The sequence below is a fragment of the Pseudophryne corroboree genome, chromosome 4 (genome assembly GCF_028390025.1).
Source record: "Pseudophryne corroboree isolate aPseCor3 chromosome 4, aPseCor3.hap2, whole genome shotgun sequence".
NCBI classification, from domain to species: domain Eukaryota; kingdom Metazoa; phylum Chordata; class Amphibia; order Anura; family Myobatrachidae; genus Pseudophryne; species Pseudophryne corroboree.
Genome location: NC_086447.1, coordinates 771,957,017 through 771,979,940, shown reverse-complemented (window position 1 = coordinate 771,979,940; position 22,924 = coordinate 771,957,017). Strand labels below are relative to the sequence as shown.

General features: G+C 47.5%; 1 protein-coding gene across 2 annotated transcripts in view; it reads right to left on the bottom strand.

The window, feature by feature from the left end:
- The window catches only part of INTS7 (integrator complex subunit 7), a 154,196-nt gene that overhangs the window by 43,330 nt on the left and 87,942 nt on the right, over positions 1-22,924 (bottom strand). For both annotated transcript variants that reach the window (XM_063918247.1, XM_063918246.1), the window contains 6 exons: positions 7,693-7,830; positions 6,893-7,099; positions 5,419-5,613; positions 5,104-5,207; positions 4,203-4,271; positions 990-1,122 (listed from right to left, as the gene is read on the bottom strand). In XM_063918247.1, coding sequence (XP_063774317.1) covers positions 990-1,122; positions 4,203-4,271; positions 5,104-5,207; positions 5,419-5,613; positions 6,893-7,099; positions 7,693-7,830 — 846 coding nt within the window. The remainder of the gene's footprint in view (positions 1-989; positions 1,123-4,202; positions 4,272-5,103; positions 5,208-5,418; positions 5,614-6,892; positions 7,100-7,692; positions 7,831-22,924) is intronic.

Here is a 22,924-nt window from a genome sequence, read left to right as displayed (position 1 = left end):
GGTGGGAACATTTACTCTAAGTGGCGCCCTGGGGCTGGGGGAGGGGCTACAGGTCAGAGCCTTATCCCCTTGCTGGACTTCATCACCGGGTACTGTGAGCCTTAGTAAACGGATTTTTGAGAGAATCCGACCTGGGCCTTAGTAAACGGATTTTTGAGAGAATCCGACCTGTGCCCTTGCCCTGGTGGTCGCTGCCCGTTTCCCACCGGCCGTGCCGGATCGCGGTTTACAGCGGGTCCCGCCTAGGGGACCCACTTACCTCCTCCCTGAATGCGGCCACGCGATCCTGGAGAGCTGCGGTGGTGTGTGTGCCTGACTGAAGAAAACCGGAGCCTCCGCTGTAAGTACCCGGCAACCAGGGCGCGGGAGTATACAGCGCCGCTAGGGGAGGTGATGGAGCTGCAGCAGGAGATGTCTGACTGACATCTAACACTCACAGTGTCTCTGCTGCAGCCCTTGAAGTCTTCATTTTTCACTTAAAAAAGCTCTTCTGAGGGCTGCTGGAGCCCACCTGTTGTATGCCTGCACTGCATGGCACCAACTACAAAACTGAGCTCCTGTGCACGGAGGCGGGGTTATAGAGGAGGCTGCACTATGCATTCTGGGAACAATCAAAGCTTTTAGCCTGTTGGTGCCTCGGATCAAGATCCTACTCTACACCCCAATGTCATTCCCTGTGGAGCCCAGTGTACCCCGCAGCAGAAATCCTGTTTAATCACAGGAAGCAATGCGTTGGAAAATACACACTGTTACCGCAAGGTAATCTGACCTGCCCAGGTATCCTCTATGTCTACTGAGTGGTGCATGCCTACACTGCAAAGCCATCAACACCAAGTGCGCCTGAGGAAATCCATTCAGCCAGTGGAGGAAGTGACTATTAACCCTTTCTATGCATTCCTCCAAAATTCCATGAAATACTTATGTTCACAGGGGCAATGTTAGGGTTAACAGTACATCACATTACATAACCGTTCATTTTCTCTCCTTACCAGGTAAGAAACCGGTGGGTTCTTTCTGCCCAATAGCTCCACTTCCTCCAGAACCTGACTGAAGACTGACATCATCCTGCGCTCATACTCGCTGTCTGCTGGTATGGATCCACTGAAACTGCATTCCTGAAAACTGAACATTAATGATAAATAATATAGGCCATATGCAGACTACATTACCAGCAATCTCCAGAGACACACGTTAGGTGTTTGGCAGCCAATTATGAAGAGCTCGGCTGGAGATGGTCATTTGTTATTGCAACCATGCAGATTTTCACAGCTCTGTGGGTGTCACATCACCAGCAATGGACTAGGTGGGTGGTATTTAGGTTGCCGACTGTTGGGATCCCGGCGCACAGTATACCGGTGCCGGAATCCCGACACACCGACATCTTTTCTCCCTCTTCGGGGTCCACGACGCCCCTGGAGGTAGAATAGATAGTGTGGCGCGCGTAGCGCACCACCATGCTCGCAAGGGGCTCATATGCACTCGCCCAGCTGTCGGTATGCCGGCGGTCGGGGATTCCAGGGTCGGTATGCTGGCCGCCAGGAGCCCGGCCGCCGGTATACCATACTACACCTTTCTAGGTAGTATAAGTTTAGCACCCATTTGTGCATCTACAGCAGGCATTCCCAACCACTGTCCTCAAGGCACACTAACCATCCAGGTTTTAGTGATATCCTTCCTTGAGCACAGGTGACTAATTAGTACCTACAGTAGTTATTTGATTAACCATCTGTGCTGAAGCTTTCGGTACTTGTAATGTTCAACTGGTGCAGGCATTCCCAACCCAGATCCTCAAGGCACACTAAAAGCTGGGTACACAGTGACTAGGCAATATTTTAAACAATATCGCTCATTTTGACCCTTGTGAGCGATATTGTTTGTAATATTGTTCAGTGTGTATGCAGTATTTTGTTAATGATGCGCACTCCTGCGGGTCGCTAGCGAGGTCTTTTGGCTATGTCGTTAATAAGGTACATATTGTCCAGTGTGTACGCTACGAACAACAAAGACCACCATGATACTTAATATAGGTTGAACTCGATGGACTTTTTGTCTTTTTTCAACCTCATCAACTATGTTACTATGAAATTCCTAGCCAGTAGCTGAAAAACCCTAGAATCGGATGACTCCTGTACAGGTGTCCTCTTACATCCTTGCTGCAGTCACACTAAACAGCCCTTGAAGTCGCGCCATGCCTTGGCGGGACTTGTTAGCGCAGAGCGTTTTTTTGGGGCGTTTTTTTTTCCACAAAATTGCGGCTCTATCTGCATCTGAAATGCCACATTAAAGTGTTTTCCATGAAAACATTGAAGCATAGCATTTTGTATGCAAATGCAGTCACAATCACACACAGAATATAGGCATGCTGCATATCATTTTAATCAGCAGAAACTGCTTGTGAGTCCTATTACATTACTTTGCGTCTAAGACGCATTGTTTCGGAAAAAACGCAAAAAAGACGCCTACGCTACAGAGTCACACAGTACTCGCGTTATGTGTAATGTGACTTGTAGTAGACGGAGCAAAGATGTAAGAGTACACATCCGTATATCATTGGTCGTTTATAACAATCGCTCAGTGTGTACACTGAATATCGTTTGTCAGACACTCTCGGAAGTTTAAGGGAAAATGTTCATTATATTGCTCATGGAGCATATCGTCTAGTGTGTAGGTAACAGTGCAGGTTTTAGTGATATCCAGGCTTCAGCACAGATAGTTAAGTCAAAATAACTGAGGTATTAATTATTCACCTGTGCTCAAGCATGGATATCACTAAAACCCAAATTGTTAGTGTCTTGTGGACTGAGATAGGGAATGCCTGCTCTAAAGGGTCCTGGAATATCTAGACACCTTCAAGTATCAGTACCCTTAACAAACCATAACATATTGTATCATGCAAAGTATCATTTTAAATTGTGCATTGGACACATCACCCCACATTTGTTAGAAGGTCCTGAAATGACCAGGTCTACACAAGATCCCAAATAGTTCATGCCACTATGAGTGCCAATCTTGCAGCAGAAGCCCTTCCACAGCCCCATAAATAAGAACAATTCATAAAACATCAGTGAAAAGGAACTTTTGGACATTTTTGTTACCTACTAACCAACCCGATTTCAGGACAGTCCCGATTTGAGGCTAGCACTGCATTCTCCCAATATGACCTGCAGTGAACAGGTGAATGGGTGCTGTGTGCCCATGCCACTAGAACCCACAGCAGTAAAAGGGTAATTGGAGGGCATAAGAAGCAGCCAACACTGTATGCATCACCACGACATGGCCTTGTCACTGTCTTGGATCCACGCACTCACAATGTTGGGCGGTATGCTCTAACTATGAGCCACTCACAAATTACCCACATTACAACAATACGTACACTTTAATTCTAAAAAAGGAAGCACTTGTAAATTAAAATTGAACGCTCATACCTGTAAAAGATTATAAATAATGTGTACAGCTCTTTTGAGAATGATTTGATGATGGAGGTAATTTATATCCTTTTAAATATGTAGGGTTCCGTTATGTGGTCCGGATTAGATGATACTTTGTGTGATGCTTTGAGAGCAGCCTATCTTTCCCTGCTTACCCTACCTATTGTCACTGATGGTTTTCCGGTCCTGGTTCCCTCCTCGCGGCTGTTGGCGTCCGTGGCGCTTTTACGATGACGTCACTCCCGTGTCTGCTTCCTCCGTCTGTGTACTCACTCCAACGCTTTTCAGGCTCACAAAAGAGCAAGCAGAGCTTGGTCTGTCACAGGGCAGCATCAGAGGTAGTACGGGGCAGAGAAGGAGGCCAGGACCGGAAAACAATCAGTGAGCCACGGCCAGCGGCTCACAGAGGTAGGGTAAGCAGGGAAAGATAGGCTGCTCTCAAATAATCACACAAAGTACCATCTAATCCGGACCACATAACGGAACCCTCCATATTTAAAAGGATATCAATTACCTCCATCATCAAATAATTCTCAAAAGAGCTGTACACATTATTTATAATCTTTTACAGGTATGAGCGTTCAATATTTATTTCAAGCGCTTCCTTTTTTAGAATTATATTGTACATGTTTTATTGAAGCAGCTGACACATAAACAAGCGCAGTACAAATTATATATTTAAACACATACACTTTATATACTAACGGACAACTTATATACTCATAATACAAAACAAGAAAATAATTGCAGAACATAAACTGACTCTTCCTGTACCTGCAAGAGTCTGGATCCAAGATGAGAGCTTCAATCGTATGAGATATTAACAGGCAACTCTGCTGTTGTCTGGTATAAGTGGACAGTTAAGGTAAATTAGAGTATGGAACACATACACACATTCTACACACATATACACACACCCACATATTATATACACACAAATACATGTGCTTAATGCAACCCTACATCATGATGAATGAGATACGAGTATCGTACAAAATCATTAACAAAACCATTAGAATAGTAACAAATAGATGGTGCCCCAGATAATGGTGATTAGGCCATGGTGCCGGAGCTCCTTGATCCATAACCAAATTGCCCACAAACAGGGATCCTGAGATCCCAACAGTACAGATATTGACTGAATGCAGTCATCGGGTGACTGGGGTTTTCACCAGTCCTGACCTGAAATAGGGCCTGATTCGGAGATGTAAACCAGATGATTTACATACATCTCCACTGGTGAGGTGGCTGCACATAAGCAGAACAGGTCCTGCATCCTCACACATAGTGCCCACAAGCAGATTGTCAACTTTCGGGTGTGGGGGATGAATGGAGCTGGCCGGCATTCCTGAAAATGGGGTTGTGCCATCTCCGTTTTCTGGGAGTGGCGAGGCAAAGGTCTGGATCTTCAGGCATATATTTCCTAACCTCTGCAGTGTGAATAGTTTCTCAGATGGCTGATGTTCACGCAAGTGATCAGACGCTGTGTTTTCAGACAAAGCAGCAGATCACAGAAGCCAGCAGGAAGCAATGCACAAACTGCGTCTATCTCTGAATCAGGCCCACTGACCAGTATTGGCCATTGGTCATTTTGTACTCCCATGGAGTTATTTGGGGTTAGTAACTGTAAGATTGCGAAGAAAAAGAAAAACCACAATATAAATCTATTGGATACAACTCGATGTTTCTCAACGTTGCAGTGTCGGCATCAAAAGACGACTGATAGAGATCACCATAACACGTGGCAAGGTTCTTGAACTCTTCCATGGACTGTTTCATCTGCGTGATAGACATGTCGTCAAGATGTAAAGCTAGTCAGCCATTGGTTATAACATTCACCACTTAATTCATAACTATTGTACAAAGTTTACTAGAATGAATATGATCAGTACCAGCCAGGTATAAAATACTCAGGCAAATAAAAGCCAAGCTCATGATGCCACAATAGCCAACATATAGTTAAACAGGCTATGTGTACAATGCATGGTACCTGGGTGGAGATGCGGCCACAGCGCTGGAGATCGTTGCCGGAGGTCATGGCCATTGTGGAGGCGATAGCTGGAGGGGGGCTGGTCTTCAGACTGTTACAGGTACAGATGAGCTGAGAGAATGCTTGGAGGAGATCAATTCTCAGCTTCACAAACTCGCACTGGAAGCTGAGAGGGTTCATCGGGGTGCTGGCGGCCTGGAAGAGAGCAGCTACATATAGCACAGGAAATACTATAAAATACCAGTAATACTAAGAGGTTCTGTGGATTCCATGCAACAAGCAGTAGTAGCACATTCACTAAAAACACGCTAACTGCAGGTAAAGCAAAGGCCTTATGGGGTGCGGTATATGTTACATGGACGCCATATAGACCATCATGGATGTTACGCTGACATTGTTAGAATTCTGACATCACAGTTTTGTTCTGATTCGGTCCCTAACCCTCCTGGAAATGCAGACAATAACATCTCAACATTATGACAATGACATTTAACTATGTTGACCTTCTGTTGCTAACATTGTGAATGTCGACATGCCGAACGAGAACATATCATGTTAAGGGAGAATTCAATTAATCCCGGTAATTTACCGTGGCCTAATTGATGCCACCCGTGGGCTAACCAATTAGCACTGAAAGCAGCCTGCAGGCAGCTCTTCTTGGGGATTTTTTGGGGGGACCACAGCAGGCACCGAAAACAAAAGCATTGTTAAGTAAGCTGTTTTCGCGAATCCGGCAGTGTTAACACATAGGTCCATGAATTTATCACAGATACTATATGTTAACGCACAAAAATATATTTTTACAATTTGGGACCACTATTTGCTTGAATTCCTGCACAAGTATTTGTCTTAAATTTTATGTTTAACATCATATATACACAGGTAGAATTATTCCATAATCCATAGTATTTAGGGGAATATTCAGTTAGCCCCGAAAATTACACCAGTGCAAAAACCGTGTGTAACATCTAGCTCTTTTGCACTTTTTAGCTTCGGACTATTCAATTCAGCCTTTTTTTTTTTGCACCCTTCAAATTTTCTTTTTTCTTTTTTTTAAATTTGTGGTCATTTTAGTACCGTTAATGAAAAAATCTGAACATAAAATATAATCTGCAAATTCATGTCTTCACAAAGCATAATCCCAGCTATGGGAATTGGTGGAAAAGACTCTAGATGGAGCTCTGGGAGGAGAATGTGTCCTTCTACACTAATATTACCAACACATACTGGGGTGAGTGTGCACATGAAGGCTTAATTGTCCTGGTTCGTGTAATTCATTTTTAGGAAACAAGTCAATAGCCAAAATCCTGGTTAGGATACATAAAATAAAAACACACAAATAACACATCACAAACAAAAACGGCAACTATACAAATTATGCGTTTAAGACAAAATATAGTAATAAAGAGAGAGGAGGAAAGAATGAGAAATCTCTCTCTTGGCACCTAGTGAGCACAGCAGAGATGATACTGACCGTTAGTGAAGCGATTCCTTTGTGGTAGGATTTCAGGGAGTCAGCGATGGACGTCAGGGCACAGCCTATATCATCTTCCTGCAGCAGGGTCAGGCATTGCTCAGCCAGGGAGAACTCCTTCAGACTGTTCAGCCAGAAGTAGAAATGCTCAGAGGCCACGTGTGTGAGCAGACTCTGGTATAGCTCGCGAGCCATATCATGGTTTCCCTGGAGCACAAAAACACTTTCTTCAAAGGGACCCAATCAATAGTGTGTATCCTATGCATTTCACTATGCAGCCGAGTCCATTTTGTTGAAGTTTTACCAATTTATCTCTATGACGCAATACAGGAGGGGAATGCAATTATTTTGGGTGCCGCTATAATTAGTGCCCATCTTATGGAGCAATTCAATATTTCGGGTGACCCATTAATTAATGTGTTTGTAATGCCCAAATAGGCGGGCTTTAGTCGTGTATACTGGCTAAACATGTCTAAAGTCCTGGTTTGGGTGTTCAAACCACAGACTTTCTGCACATTTGTGTCTCCCTGTGGCACTTGCTTCCAAAAGGTACAACAACTGAATTTGTCAGTTGGGTGCCATCTAGTGGCAGCTGCAGGGAAAAACAATTGAAACCCCCCCCCTCTTTATATTTTTTTCAAATAAAAACAATCACATATGTACTTTTGCTTTCAAATGATGTGTATACAGGCATTCCAGAATCTTACGATCCAACTAACATGGAAGCACAATTGCTCCTGACGGCAGCCAGTGTAATAAAACAGACAGGTAGCTATAATTGGGATATCCATGTCTCTTACCATTCGAGATGCTTGCCTTGCTATCCTGTACACAGTCCATCCATTAGAGACATTCTCAAGCTGCTGTTTTATGACAGTCTTCACTTCAGGCGACAGGGCTTTCTGACTTGCCACAAAAATAACGGTAGCAAGAGCGACCTGAGAAAATAGAGGCAACACAGGATCACAACACAGAAACCATTGGACCTGTAAAGAGCGATTCTGTAAGAAAATATAAAGCAGTACAGCAATAAATAGTAGAGTGGTGAAGCATCTATACATAGGTGTTCTGCATTTACAAAAGCAAATAAGAGGATTTTGGTACTTACCGATAAATCCATTTCTCTGAATCCTCTATGGGACACTGGAGCATTCCATTAGACATTAGGGGTGTGAAGCTTGCAACCGGAGGTGTGGCACAATGTAAAATTAGCATTGTCTGCACAGCCGGCTCCTCCCCCTTCACGTCCCTCTTGCCTCAGTTTGGAAAATTTGACTGAGAGAATAGGACATGATAGTAGAGCACCTGGCGAGGAACCGAACCGTACAACCTATCAAACAGCACCCAAGAACTCTTAACTGAAAAAACGAACGCTGTTTGTACAAACTTTGTAAAATCCACATTAGGCACAGAGCCACAATGTGATGTGATCCTATGACCTTGTTCGTCAAAGTCCAGTGATTAACTATGTGAGCCACAAGAGTCCTTTGAATAGGAAGCGTGAACCCAGCAGGCCGACAGCACCGAGGCGGGCGTCCAGTGTCCCCTAGAGGATTCAGAGAAATGGATTTATCGGTAAGTACCAAAATCCTCTTTTCTCTTTCATCCACTAGGGGACACTGGAGCATTCCATTAGACATTAGGGGACGTCCCAAAGTTAACCCCCAGGGAGGGAGTGCTGTCGGTTGTCTGCAAAACCCAACGTCCGAACATAGAGTCGCCGGACTCAAAGGTATCAAACTTGCAAAAGCACGCGAATGCGTGGGCTGAAGACCACGTCGCCGCTCCGCAGAGTTGAGCAGTGGAAGCACCTCTGGCCACCGCCCACGAGGCATCCACCAATCGGGTGGTAGGAGCACCCGTCTGAACCGGAACCTGTTTGCCACAGGAAATATAACCTTGCCGAATTGCAAGTCGAATCCATCTGGACAAGGACTGCTTAGATACTGGCCAACCCTTCTTAGGTCCATCATAAAGAAAAACAAATGGTCCGACTTTCTGAAGGACGACGTAACTTGTACGTATACCCGTAAAGCTCGGACAACATCCAAGGACACATTCCCATCTGCGAGACCCCGGAATGATGGGACCACAATGGGCTGGTTTACGTGAAACCCCGAAACAACCCTAGGTAGGGGTTCTGCTCCTGTACGGAGTTCTGCCCTATACTCCTGAAAAGTCCAAATGGGCCTCTTACCCCAAGGCCCGCAACATAAAAAAAACCCTGGCCGAAGCCAAGGCAAGCAAAAACGTGACCTACCAAGAAAGATATTTCAAGACTGGTTTTGCTAGCGGTTCAAAAGTAGGTGATGTCAAAAAACTCCAACACCAAATGTATGTTCCATGGTGTAGTAGGAGAAAGAAGAGGGGATGCTATCCGCAGAACCCCCTGCCAAAAAGTTTGACTTCTGCAAGGATGCTAATCGCTGTTGAAATTGGACGGAGAGGCCGAAATTATAACTGCAGAGCCCAGCCTCAGTCCTAAATCGAGACCGGTCTGAAGGAAGAGTAGAAGTCTGGATAAGTGGAAGTGCTTCGAATTCCATCCACGTTCTTGACACCAAACCATGTACCTCTTCCAAATCCTGTAGTAGTATATGGCTGTGACCGGCTACCCAGCGGCAATCGCCGTAGGAATGGACGATCGTGGTATACTTATGTTCTTTAAAATTCGGTTTTCAATAGCCTTGTTGGGAACCACAGCCTGTTCCTGGGAGTTGGAACGGTCCCTGAGGTAGCAGGTCCCCTCTCCGAGGAGACCTTTAAGGATGTTCCGTTAGGAACCCACGCAGGTCCGAGTACTAACTCCTGCGGGACCAATCCGGTGCGATTAGAATCACCGACACTCGCTGTCGAGTACTCACTCACTGTCGTGTCAACCCAATTGTTCTTTTTTTTTTTTTTGGTACTCAGAGCCCTGGGCATGAGTTGGAAACCAAGAAAATGTTAATGCGTCCACTCCTACAGCTGCTGGATCACTTGTCCTGGACATATATCTGGGCAGCTGATGGTACTGTTGATACGCCCTTGGGTCGACCTGAGGTAGGCCCCATCTCACCACCAAATCGAAATTCCGTGGATTGAGGTACTACTCCCCTGGATGCACGACCTGGCGACCGAAATAATTTGCATCCCCGTTCTCCACACCTGGAATGAACCCTGCCGAGAGGACGACGTTTAGCCTTTCTGCCCACAACAAAATCTTTTGTGGCTTCCTTGAACGCCATCCCGCTTCTCCAGGACTGATGACGTCTGCCGTCGTCGTGACATTGTCCGACTGCATCTTTATGTGTTGACCCCTGACTGGGCCTTTGGCTACGAAAAAAGGGCCCTGTAAAACTGCTCTGTTGCAGGATCCCTTCAATCCCAAATGCCGAATCTCTAGCCTGCTGCAAGATTCCTGTGCAACGCCCACCAAGTTAATGGGGTGCGTATGTGTGGCGGAAGTCGGATTCCTTGTGTAGAAGCCAGTGTGACCCTGCTCCCTGAGCAATAAGGTTCATCCGTAATGGTCGGGAATGAAATCTGCCTTGCTGGGGATCTTGGAAAGATGCCACCAACTTCCCAAGAAATTCCACACAGAGGTGTAGAGAAACCTTTTGTGACCTTAGTACCTAAGCCACTAATCTCTGTAGGTCCAGGACCTAGTTCCTTGATAGGAATACTTTCAATAGTACAGTGTCCAAGAGGAGACAGAGGAACTGAATCCGTTGAATTGGCATAAGGTTGGATCTCTGGAAATTCACAATCCCCCCATGTGAAATGAGAAATGGATGAGACGTTTGAACATCTTTGACCAACTGGTTCCGAGAGGATGCCTTGATGAACAGGTTGCCTAGATAAGGACTAATCGTGACTCTCAACAGTCCCGATTCTGCAATCATGCATGCCATGATCTTCGTAAAGAACCTTGATAGACCGAACGGCAAGGCCCTGAACTGGTAGCGATCCATCCGCAATGCGAACCTCAAGTAAGCCTGTTGAAGTGCCTAGATTGGAATAAGCACATCTGCATGTGCAATAACCAACTGGATTGATTCCAGCTGGAATAAGAAGACACTGAGAGATCGGTTGAAACCGGTTAAATCGAGTCTCGGCCTGCCTGTCCGGATCACTTTTTGCACGACAAAAGGATTGGAATAAAAAAAAACTTTTCCTCTCTGAGGGGCGGCCACCGGAACAAGGACCTCCGAACGTAGCTAAGTTCCAATTGGTGGCAGTAGCATTTATAATCTTTAGCAGCAGGTCCATCCTCTATCTCTGCCCCCACGTACCCTTGCACCGAAACCTCTTCCTGGGGCGTGTAAGGACTGAGAGCCAAAGGAATTACCAGCTGGTCCTCAAGTACCTCTCCTAAACTGTGGAGTGGCTATGTATAAGGTGTAGGCAGACCAGTGGACGCTGTAGCTTGCGAAATCCTCCTGGCTAACCCTTGACAGAAAAACCTCACCTCCTCAAAGGGGATGGATCTACCGCCCCTTGGTGTCAGAGTCTCTAGCCGATATGGCTGATGTAGAGATACGTAATGTCTATAGGCTTGACACAAGTATTAGTCTGAATTTCAATTGCGTCCCGCCAGTTGAGTAATTTCTTTCTAGACCATGCTCCCATGGCCTTGTTAACCCCAAGCGCAGACGACCGTAGGTCTCTGTGCTGCATCTGCTACAAAGATTGACTTTAAAGGTGGGTGACCTTTCTACTTCGTTTCCTTAGGTAATGGTAAGATTGTTTTCCTTGACAACCTTCCTGGGAACCCTCCACTACCTGTGGAATCTCCCACTTATTCATTATACCCTTAGGTAGGGGATCAGTTACTAAAAACCTTGCTGGAAATTGAACACGGTTGTCAGGTTGGTTCCAGGACTCCTCCATTAAAGACTGGAGGAATTTAAGAATGGGAGATGCTGCGGAACGCGCTATTGGGGTCCGACCCTCCGCAGCTCTTTAAGGTTTTAGGATTTAGGCTTGTTGTGATGAAATAATCAAGACCTGAGATTGCCGCGTCCTTTGTGGACAATCGGCGTCTAGTGTAAACAACTCACCCTTGTGTATTAATGAGAAAAGCCTCATCCTCCTCCCGTTACAACAGGAATAGGTCTTTTAACCGCCCTGCACACTGTTACCTTCCTGTGCTGGAGACGTTAACCTGATGAGAAATCTTTTTAATTGTCTTGGAGAATCCCGCAGCACTAAATTGTTGCGTGCGGGATTCAGGCATCTCATTGGAGATTGTATGTACAAGTTGATAGAGATCTAGCACTGCTCCCAGGTGGAACCTCCCTCCCAAGCAGGAGTTGGCCAACCCGCGTGCTTCGGTACAGTCTGTACAAACAAAACAGGTCTCTGCCCTCTTGGAGGTCTGCTTTAGACCTGTCATTGAAACTCCCTACCAGGGTATTTCGCGGCGCTTTCACCCTTTAAACTAGGAAGAGAAAGGCCGTTCGAAACGACGGAAGCAAAGCTATTGGATCGGGCTGGAAACACTGTTCTCCTTTTTTATATAGAAACCAGAACAGGTCAAAAATAAGAATTTACTTACCGATAATTCTATTTCTCATAGTCCGTAGTGGATGCTGGGGACTCCGTCAGGACCATGGGGAATAGCGGGCTCCGCAGGAGACAGGGCACATCTAAAAAAGCTTTTAGGTCACATGGTGCGTACTGGCTCCTCCTCCTATGACCCTCCTCCAAGCCTCAGTTAGGTACTGTGCCCGGACGAGCGTACACAATAAGGAAGGATCTTGAATCCCGGGTAAGACTCATACCAGCCACACCAATCACACCATACAACTTGTGATCTGAACCCAGTTAACAGTATGATAACAAAACGAAGTAGCCTCTAAAAAGATGGCTCACAACAATAATAACCCGATTTTTGTAACAATAACTATGTACAAGTATTGCAGACAATCCGCACTTGGGATGGGCGCCCAGCATCCACTACGGACTATGAGAAATAGAATTATCGGTAAGTAAATTCTTATTTTCTCTAACGTCCTAGTGGATGCTGGGGACTCCGTCAGGACCATGGGGATTATACCAAAGCTCCCAAACGGGCGGGAGAGTGCGGATGACTCTGCAGCACCGAATGAGAAAACTCCAGGTCCTCTGTAGCCAGAGTATCAAATTTGTAAAATTTTACAAACGTGTTCTCCCCTGACCACGTAGCTGCTCGGCAAAGTTGTAATGCCGAGACTCCTCGGGCAGCCGCCCAAGATGAGCCCACCTTCCTTGTGGAGTGGGCCTTTACAGATTTAGGCTGTGGCACGCCTGCCACAGAATGTGCAAGTTGGATTGTGCTACAGATCCAACGTGCAATCGTCTGTTTAGACGCAGGAGCACCCATCTTGTTGGGTGCATACAATGTAAACAACGAGTCAGTTTTTCTGACTCCAGCTGTCCTTGAAATATATATTTTTAATGCTCTGACAACGTCCAGTAACTTGGAGTCCTCCAAGTCGCTAGTAGCCGCAGGCACCACAATAGGCTGGTTTAAGTGAAATGCCGAAACCACCTTAGGGAGAAATTGAGGACGCGTCCTCAATTCTGCCCTGTCCGAATGGAATATCAGATATGGGCTCTTGTATGACAAAGCTGCCAACTCTGAAACTCTCCTGGCAGAAGCCAGGGCCAACAGCATGGTTACCTTCCATGTAAGGTATTTTAATTCTACCGATTTTAACGGCTCAAACCAATGAGATTTGAGAAAATTTAGAACCACGTTCAAATCCCACGGTGCCACTGGAGGCACTATTGGGGGTTGTATATGTAGTACACCTTTGACAAAAGTTTGTACTTCAGGCACTGACGCCAATTCCTTCTGGAAGAAAATTGATAAGGCCGAAATTTGAACTTTAATAGACCCCAATTTTAGGCCCATAGACAATCCTGCTTGCAGGAAATGTAAGAATCGACCCAATTGAAATTCTTCCGTTGGAGCCTTCTTGGCCTCACACCACGCAACATATTTTCGCCAAATGCGGTGATAATGTTGTACAGTCACTTCCTTCCTAGCCTTAATCAAGGTAGGAATAACTTCCTCTGGAATGCCCTTTTCTTTTAGAATCCGGCGTTCAACCGCCATGCCGTCAAACGCAGACGCGGTAAGTCTTGGAACATACAAGGTCCCTGCTGAAGCAGATCCCTTCTCAGAGGTAGAGGCCACGGATCCTCCGTGAGCATCTCTTGAAGTTCCGGATACCAAGTTCTCCTTGGCCAGTCCGGAGCCACCAGTATCGTTCTTACTCCTCTTTTCCGTATAATTCTCAGCACCTTTGGTATGAGAGGCAGAGGAGGGAACACATACACTGATTGGTACACCCACGGTGTTACCAGAGCGTCCACAGCTATTGCCTGAGGGTCTCTTGACCTGGCGCAATACCTGTCCAATTTTTTGTTGAGGCAAGACGCCATCATGTCTACCTTTGGTTTTTCCCAACGGTTCACAATCATGTGGAAAACTTCTGGATGAAGTCCCCACTCTCCCGGGTGAAGGTCGTGTCTGCTGAGGAAATCTGCTTCCCAGTTGTCCACTCCCGGGATGAACACTGCTGACAGTGCTATGACATGATTCTCCGCCCAGCGCAGAATCCTTGCCGCTTCTGCCATTGCACTCCTGCTTCTCGTGCCGCCTTGTCGGTTTACGTGGGCGACTGCCGTGATGTTGTCGGACTGGATCAACACCGGCTGACCCTGAAGCAGCGGTTTTGCCAGACTTAGAGCATTGTAGATCGCTCTTAGCTCCAGTATATTTATGTGAAGAGACGTCTCCAGGCTTGACCACACGCCCTGGAAATTTCTTCCCTTTGTGACTGCTCCCCAACCTCGTAGGCTGGCATCCGTAGTCACCAGGACCCAGTCCTGTATGCCGAATCTGCGGCCCACTAACAGATGGGCAGTCTGCAGCCACCACAGGAGAGACAACCTTGTTCTTGGTGACAGTGCTATCCGCTGATGCATGTGCAGATGCGATCCGGACCATTTGTCCAGCAGATCCCACTGAAATGTCCGTGCATGGAATCTGCCGAATGGAATCGCTTCGTACGAAGCCACCATCTTTCCCAGGACTCTTGTGCATTGATGTACTGACACCGTTCCTGGTTTTAGGAGGTTCCTGACAAGGTCGGATAACTCCCTTGCTTTTTCCTCCGGGAGAAACACCTTTTTCTGAACCGTGTCCAGAATCATTCCCAGGAACAGCAGACGAGTTGTCGGGGTCAATTGAGATTTTGGAAGATTCAGAATCCACCCGTGTTGCTGGAGCACTACCTGGGTTAGTGCTACACCGACTTCCAGCTGTTCTCTGGACTTTGCCCTTATCAGGAGATCGTCCAAGTAAGGGATAATTAATACGCCTTTTCTTCGTAGAAGAACCATCATTTCGGTCATTACCTTGGTAAAGACCCGAGGGGCCGTAGACAAACCAAACGGCATCGTTTGAAACTGATAATGACAGTCTTGTATCACGAACCTGAGATACCCTTGGTGTGAGGGGTAAATTGGGACATGCAGATAAGCATCCTTTATGTCCAGGGACACCATGAAGTCCCCGTCTTCCAAATTCGCTATCACTGCTCTGAGTGACTCCATTTTGAACTTGAATTTCTGTATGTACAGGTTCAAGGATTTCAGATTTAGAATAGGTCTTACCGAACCGTCCGGCTTCGGTACCACAAATAGTGTGGAATAATACCCCTTTCCCTGTTGTAGGAGGGGTACCTTGACTATCACCTGCTGAGAATACAGCTTGTGAATGGCTTCCAAAACCGACGTCCTTTCTGAGGGAGACGTTGGTAAAGCAGACTTTAGGAACCGGCGAGGGGGAAACCTTTCGAACTCCAGCATGTAACCCTGAGATATTATCTGCAGGACCCACGGGTCCACTTGTGAGTGAGCCCATTGATTGCTGAAAATCTTGAGTCGACCCCCCACCGTTCCTGGGTCCGCTTGTAAAGCCCCAGCGTCATGCTGATGGCTTTGTAGAAGCCGGGGCGGGCTTCTGTTCCTGGGCAGGGGCTGCGTGCTGCCCTTTCTTACCCTTTCCTCTGCCTCTCGGCAGATAAGACTGTCCTTTTGGTCGCTTTTTATAGGAGCGAAAGGACTGCGGCTGAAAAGACGGTGTCTTTTTCTGTTGTGAAGGGGTCTGAGGTAAAAAGGTGGATTTGCCGGCAGTTGCCGTGGTCACCAGGTCCGAAAGACCGACCCCAAACAATTCCTCTCCTTTATATGGCAATACTTCCATATGCCTCTTGGAATCCGCATCACCTGACCACTGTCGCGTCCATAAACTTCTTCTAGCAGATATGGACATCGCGCTTACTCTTGATGCTAGAGTACAAACATCCCTCTGAGCATCTCGCATATAAAGAAAAGCATCCTTTAATTGCTCTAGAGTCAATAAAATACTGTCCCTATCCAGGGTCTCAATATTTTCAGTCAGAGAATCCAACCACACTACCCCAGCACTGCACATCCAGGCTGAGGCTATTGCCGGTCGCAGTATAACACCCGTATGTGTGTATATACTCTTCAGTGTAGTTTCCAGCCTCCTATCTGCTGGATCCTTGAGGGCGGCCGTATCAGGAGACGGCAACGCCACTTGCTTTGATAAACGTGTGAGCGCCTTATCCACCTTAGGGGGTGATTCCCAGCGCGCCCTAACCTCTGGTGGGAAAGGGTATAATGCCAACAACTTCTTTGAAATTAGCATTTTTCTATCGGGGGTAACCCACGCTTCATCACACACATCATTCAATTCCTCTGATTCTGGGAAAAATACAGGTAGTTTTTTCACCCCCCACATAATACCCCTTTTTGAGGTACCAGTAGTATCAGAGAGCTGCAAAGCCTCCTTCATTGCCGTGATCATATAACGTGTGGCCCTATTGGAAAATACGTTTACTTCCTCACCGTCGACACTAGATTCATCTGTGTCGGTACCCGTGTCGACTGACTGAGGTAAGGGACGTTTTACAGCCCCTGACGGTGTCTGAGATGCCTGAACCGGTACTAACTGGTTTGCCGGGCGTCTCATTTCGTCAACTGACTTTTGTAATGTGCTGACATTATCACGTAATTCCATAACCAAAGCCATCCATTCCGGTGTCGACTCCCTAGGGGGTGACATTACCATCATCGGCAATTGCTCTGCCTCCACACCAACTTCGTCCTCATACATGTCGACACACACGTACCGACACACACAGCAGCCACACAGTGAATGCTCTATTGAAGACAGGACCCTCCTAGCCCTTTGGGGAGACAGAGGGAGAGTTTGCCAGCACACACCAAAAGCGCTATACAGTATATAACAACCCTAGAAGGTGTTGTTTTTATATATGCGCTCTCAATATATATTTATATCGCCAATTTATGCCCCCCCTCTCTTTGTTACCCTGTTTCTGTAGTGCAGTGCAGGGGAGAGTCGTGGGAGCCTTCCTCACCAGCGGAGCCGTGCAGGAAAATGGCGCCGAGTGCTGAGGAGAATAAGCTCCGCCCCTTTTCCGGCGGGCTTTTCTCCCGGTTTTTCTAATAAACTGGCCTGGGTTAAATACATACATATAGCCTTAATGGCTATATGTGATGTATTTATTTGCCTCTAAGGTACTCTATATTGCTGCCCAGGGCGCCCCCAGCAGCGCCCTGCACCCTCCGTGACCGAGATCCGTGAGCCGTGTAGCAACAATGGCGCACAGCTGCAGTGCTGTGCGCTACCTCTATTAAGACTGAAGTCTTCTGCCGCCTGTTTCCGGACCTCCGTTCTGCCGTTCTTCAGCGTCTGTAAGGGGGATCGGCGGCGCGGCTCCGGGACGAACCCCAGGCTGACCTGTGTTCCGACTCCCTCTGGAGCTCAGTGTCCAGTAGCCTAAGACTTCAATCCTCCTGCAGGCAGGTGAGTTGCAAGTCTCTCCCCTAAGTCCCTCGTTGCAGTGCTCCTGTCGCCAGCAGGAGACACTGATTAGAAACCTAAAAAAAAACTTTTCTAACTAGCTCTTTAAGAGAGCCACCTAGATTGCACCCTCTCGGACGGGCACAAAAACCTAACTGAGGCTTGGAGGAGGGTCATAGGGGGAGGAGCCAGTACGCACCATGTGACCTAAAAGCTTTTTTAGATGTGCCCTGTCTCCTGCGGAGCCCGCTATTCCCCATGGTCCTGACGGAGTCCCCAGCATCCACTAGGACGTTAGAGAAATTATATTTATAAAAATTTAAAAAAAAATAAAGAAATAAACAAAATGAAACACCAGCCGACATACAACCCCCAAACCTCAACTGTCAATCAGCTACGATGGGAGAGTTGGGATCCGCTTGCTTCCTTGTATTTTCGTCAGGATCTTTAGAAGAGAAGTCCCTTGAAAATATAAATGGTATGGTAAATTTATTTTGTTCAGGAGATCTCACATTACTGAATATATGTTATCACCAGCAGAGGGAGCTATTGCTACACCTGAAACATCTTTCTCTTACGATTGCTATACAAGGGGGGGAGGGCTACCCTTCCCCGTAAATGGCGCCAGGAAGAAATAATTAAAATGGCCGACACTGAAATTTTTTTGTCACATCATGAGCTAAATATACAATAACTCTATTTTTAAAACCAATATGGGGATGCACGCTTATGTCTGCTAAGCGCTTGCCCCTTATGTTACTGTGACAATTAACTTCAGACTGGTCTGGAGCTCTATTTCCTGAGCTACAGCCCCTTCTTCCACACGCGGCTGAAGCTCTCCTCAGCCGCGTGGGACACCGCAGCCTCTATGGTGTGCCGCGCGCGCGCTACGGGGCCGCTAAGACCCGTAGCTGCGCCACTCCAGGACTTCCCCGCGGCTCTCTGAAAAGGCGACGCACGCTACGGGACCACTCACCCAGTCCCGTAGCGCTGCCACCGTCTCCCCCGGTAACGCACGCCACGGGACCTGTCACTAAGTCCCGTAGCTGCGCCCCTGCTAGTCTCCCCAACTGTCTCACTCAGACCCGCAGCGGCGCTTCATTCATCCCGGACGACGCCCGCTACGGGACTTCTCTTACCCCTCCCGTAGCGGCGCCGCTCCGGAGTGTGAAAGTAATGTATGCTGAGGCACAGCCGCACCAGGATCGCATGGGGAGCTAGAGGAGAGGGGGGAATTAAAGTTGCTACACAAACCTCCTGTGGGGCCTTCTTCTATATTAAAAACCCTCTATACTCACAGTTGCTGGTAAGGAGATGCAGACTCCTTCAGCAGGAATCATTGTCTCCACTCCTGGACTTTATCCCCCTTTTATAAGGGGGACGCAGCCTTTTCATCTGGTAAAGCCTGCACCCCCCTTTCATTTAGGTGGGATCGGGCATTAACCATTCTGTTATCTTAAACCTGCACCCTCCTTTTGGTTAGGAGGGATTGGGCTAGTAAAAGAAAGGAAAAATAATAAGAATTTACTCACCGGTAATTCTATTTCTCGTAGTCCGTAGTGGATGCTGGGACTCCGTAAGGACCATGGGGAATAGCGGCTCCGCAGGAGACTGGGCACAACTATAAAGAAAGCTTTAGACCACTGGTGTGCACTGGCTCCTCCCACTATGACCCTCCTCCAGACTTCAGTCAGGATACTGTGCCCGGAAGAGCTGACACAATAAGGAAGGATTTTGAATCCCGGGTAAGACTCATACCAGCCACACCAATCACACCGTATAACTCGTGATACAATACCCAGTTAACAGTATGATAACAACTGAGCCTCTCAACAGATGGCTCAACAATAACCCTTTAGTTAAGCAATAACTATATACAAGTATTGCAGACAATCCGCACTTGGGATGGGCGCCCAGCATCCACTACGGACTACGAGAAATAGAATTACCGGTGAGTAAATTCTTATTTTCTCTAACGTCCTAAGTGGATGCTGGGACTCCGTAAGGACCATGGGGATTATACCAAAGCTCCCAAACGGGCGGGAGAGTGCGGATGACTCTGCAGCACCGAATGGGCAAACTCTAGGTCCTCCTCAGCCAGGGTGTCAAACTTGTAGAATTTAGCAAACGTGTTTGACCCCGACCAAGTAGCTGCTCGGCAAAGTTGAAGAGCAGAGACCCCTCGGGCAGCCGCCCAAGAAGAGCCCACCTTCCTCGTGGAATGGGCTTTTACTGATTTAGGATGCGGCAGTCCAGCCGCAGAATGTGCAAGCTGAATCGTGCTACAGATCCAGCGAGCAATAGTCTGCTTTGAAGCAGGTGCACCCAACTTGTTGGGCACATACAGGATAAAGAGCGAGTCAGTCTTTCTGACTCCAGCTGTCCTGGAAACATAGATTTTCAGGGCCCTGACTACGTCCAACAACTTGGAAGCCTCCAAGTCATTTGTAGCCGCAGGCATCACGATAGGTTGGTTCAGATGAAAAGCGGATACCACTTTAGGGAGAAACTGGGGACGAGTCCTCAATTCTGCCCTATCCATATGGAAAATCAGATAAGGGCTTTTACATGACAAAGCCGCCAATTCTGATACACGCCTGGCCGAAGCCAAGGCCAACAACATGACCACTTTCCACGTGAGACACTTCAATTCCACGGTTTTAAGTGGCTCAAACCAATGTGACTTTAGGAAATCCAACACCACGTTGAGATCCCAAGGTGCCACAGGAGGCACAAAAGGGGGCTGAATATGCAGCACTCCCTTAACAAAAGTTTGAACTTCAGGTAGTGAAGCCAGTTCTTTCTGGAAGAAAATCGATAGAGCCGAAATCTGGAACTTAATGGAATCCAATTTTAGGCCCATAGTCACCCCTGACTGTAGGAAGTGCAGGAAACGGCCCAGCTGAAATTCCTCCGTTGGGGCCTTCCTGGCCTCACACCACGCAACATATTTTCGCCAAATGCGGTGATAATGGTTTGCGGTTACTTCTTTCCTAGCTTTAATCAGCGTAGGAATGACTTCCTCCGGAATGCCCTTTTCCTTCAGGATCCGGTGTTCAACCGCCATGCCGTCAAACGCAGCCGCGGTAAGTCTTGGAACAGACAGGGCCCCTGCTGCAGCAGGTCCTGTCTGAGCGGCAGAGGCCATGGGTCCTCTGACAACATTTCTTGAAGTTCCGGGTATAAAGCTCTTCTTGGCCAATCCGGAACAATGAGTATAGTTCTTACTCCTCTTCTCCTTATTATCCTCAGTACCTCTGGTATGAGAGGAAGAGGAGGGAACACATAAACCGACCGGTACACCCACGGTGTCACTAGAGCGTCCACAGCTATCGCCTGCGGGTCTCTCGACCTGGCGCAATATCTTCCTAGCTTTTTGTTTAGGCGGGACGCCATCATGTCCACCTGTGGCTTTTCCCAACGGTTTACAATCAGTTGGAAGACTTCTGGATGAAGTCCCCACTCTCCCGGGTGGAGGTCGTGCCTGCTGAGGAAGTCTGCTTCCCAGTTGTCCACTCCCGGAATGAACACTGCTGACAGTGCTAACACGTGATTTTCCGCCCATCGGAGAATCCTTGAGGCTTCTGCCATTGCCGTCCTGCTTCTCGTGCCGCCCTGTCGGTTTACATGGGCGACCGCCGTGATGTTGTCTGACTGGATCAGTACCGGCTGGTTTTGAAGCAGGGGTTTTGCCTGACTTAGGGCATTGTAAATGGCCCTCAGTTCCAGAATATTTATGTGCAGGGAAGTCTCCTGACTTGACCATAGTCCTTGGAAGTTTCTTCCCTGTGTGACTGCCCCCCAGCCTCGAAGGCTGGCATCCGTGGTCACCAGGACCCAGTCCTGTATGCCGAATCTGCGGCCCTCTTGAAGATGAGCACTCTGCAGCCACCACAGCAGAGACACCCTTGTCCTTGGAGACAGGGTTATCAGACGATGCATCTGAAGATGCGATCCGGACCACTTGTCCAACAGGTCCCACTGAAAGGTTCTTGCATGAAACCTGCCGAATGGAATTGCTTCGTAAGAAGCTACCATCTTTCCCAGGATCCGCGTGCAGTGATGCACCGACACCTGTTTTGGTTTTAGGAGGCCTCTGACTAGAGATGACAGCTCCTTGGCCTTCTCCTCCGGGAGAAACACTTTTTTCTGTTCTGTGTCCAGAACCATCCCCAGGAACAGTAGACGTGTCGTAGGGACCAGCTGTGACTTTGGAATGTTTAGAATCCAGCCGTGCTGTTGTAGCACCTCCCGAGATAGTGCTACCCCGACCAATAACTGCTCTCTGGACCTCGCCTTTATCAGGAGATCGTCCAAGTACGGGATAATTAAAACTCCCTTCTTTCGAAGGAGTATCATCATTTCGGCCATTACCTTGGTAAAGACTCTCGGAGCCGTGGATAGACCGAATGGCAACGTCTGGAATTGGTAATGACAATCCTGTACCACAAATCTGAGGTACTCCTGGTGAGGATGGTAAATGGGGACATGCAGGTAAGCATCCTTGATATCCAGTGATACCATGTAATCCCCCTCGTCCAGGCTTGCAATAACCGCCCTGAGCGATTCCATCTTGAACTTGAATTTTTTTATATATGTGTTCAAGGATTTCAAATTTAAAATGGGTCTCACCGAACCGTCCGGTTTCGGTACCACAAACATTGTGGAATAGTAACCCCGTCCTTGTTGAAGTAGGGGTACCTTCACTATCACCTTTTGTGAATACAGCTTGTGAATTGCCTGTAACACTGCCTCCCTGCCTGAGGGAGTGGTTGGCAAGGCAGATTTGAGGAAACGGCGGGGGGGAGATGTCTCGAATTCCAGCTTGTACCCCTGAGATACTATCTGAAAAATCCAGGGATCCACCCGTGAGCGAGCCCACTGATTGCTGAAATATTTGAGACGGGCCCCCACCGTACCTGGCTCCGCCTGTGGAGCCCCAGTGTCATGCTGTGTACTTACAGGAAGCGGGGGAGGACTTTTGCTCCTGGGAACTAGCTGTATGCTGCAGCTTTTTTCCCCTACCTCTGCCTCTGGGCAGAAAGGACGCGCCTTTAACCCGCTTGCCCCTATTGGGCCGAAAGGACTGTACCTGGTAATACGGTTCTTTCTTTGGCTGTGAGGGAACATGGGGTAAAAATGTA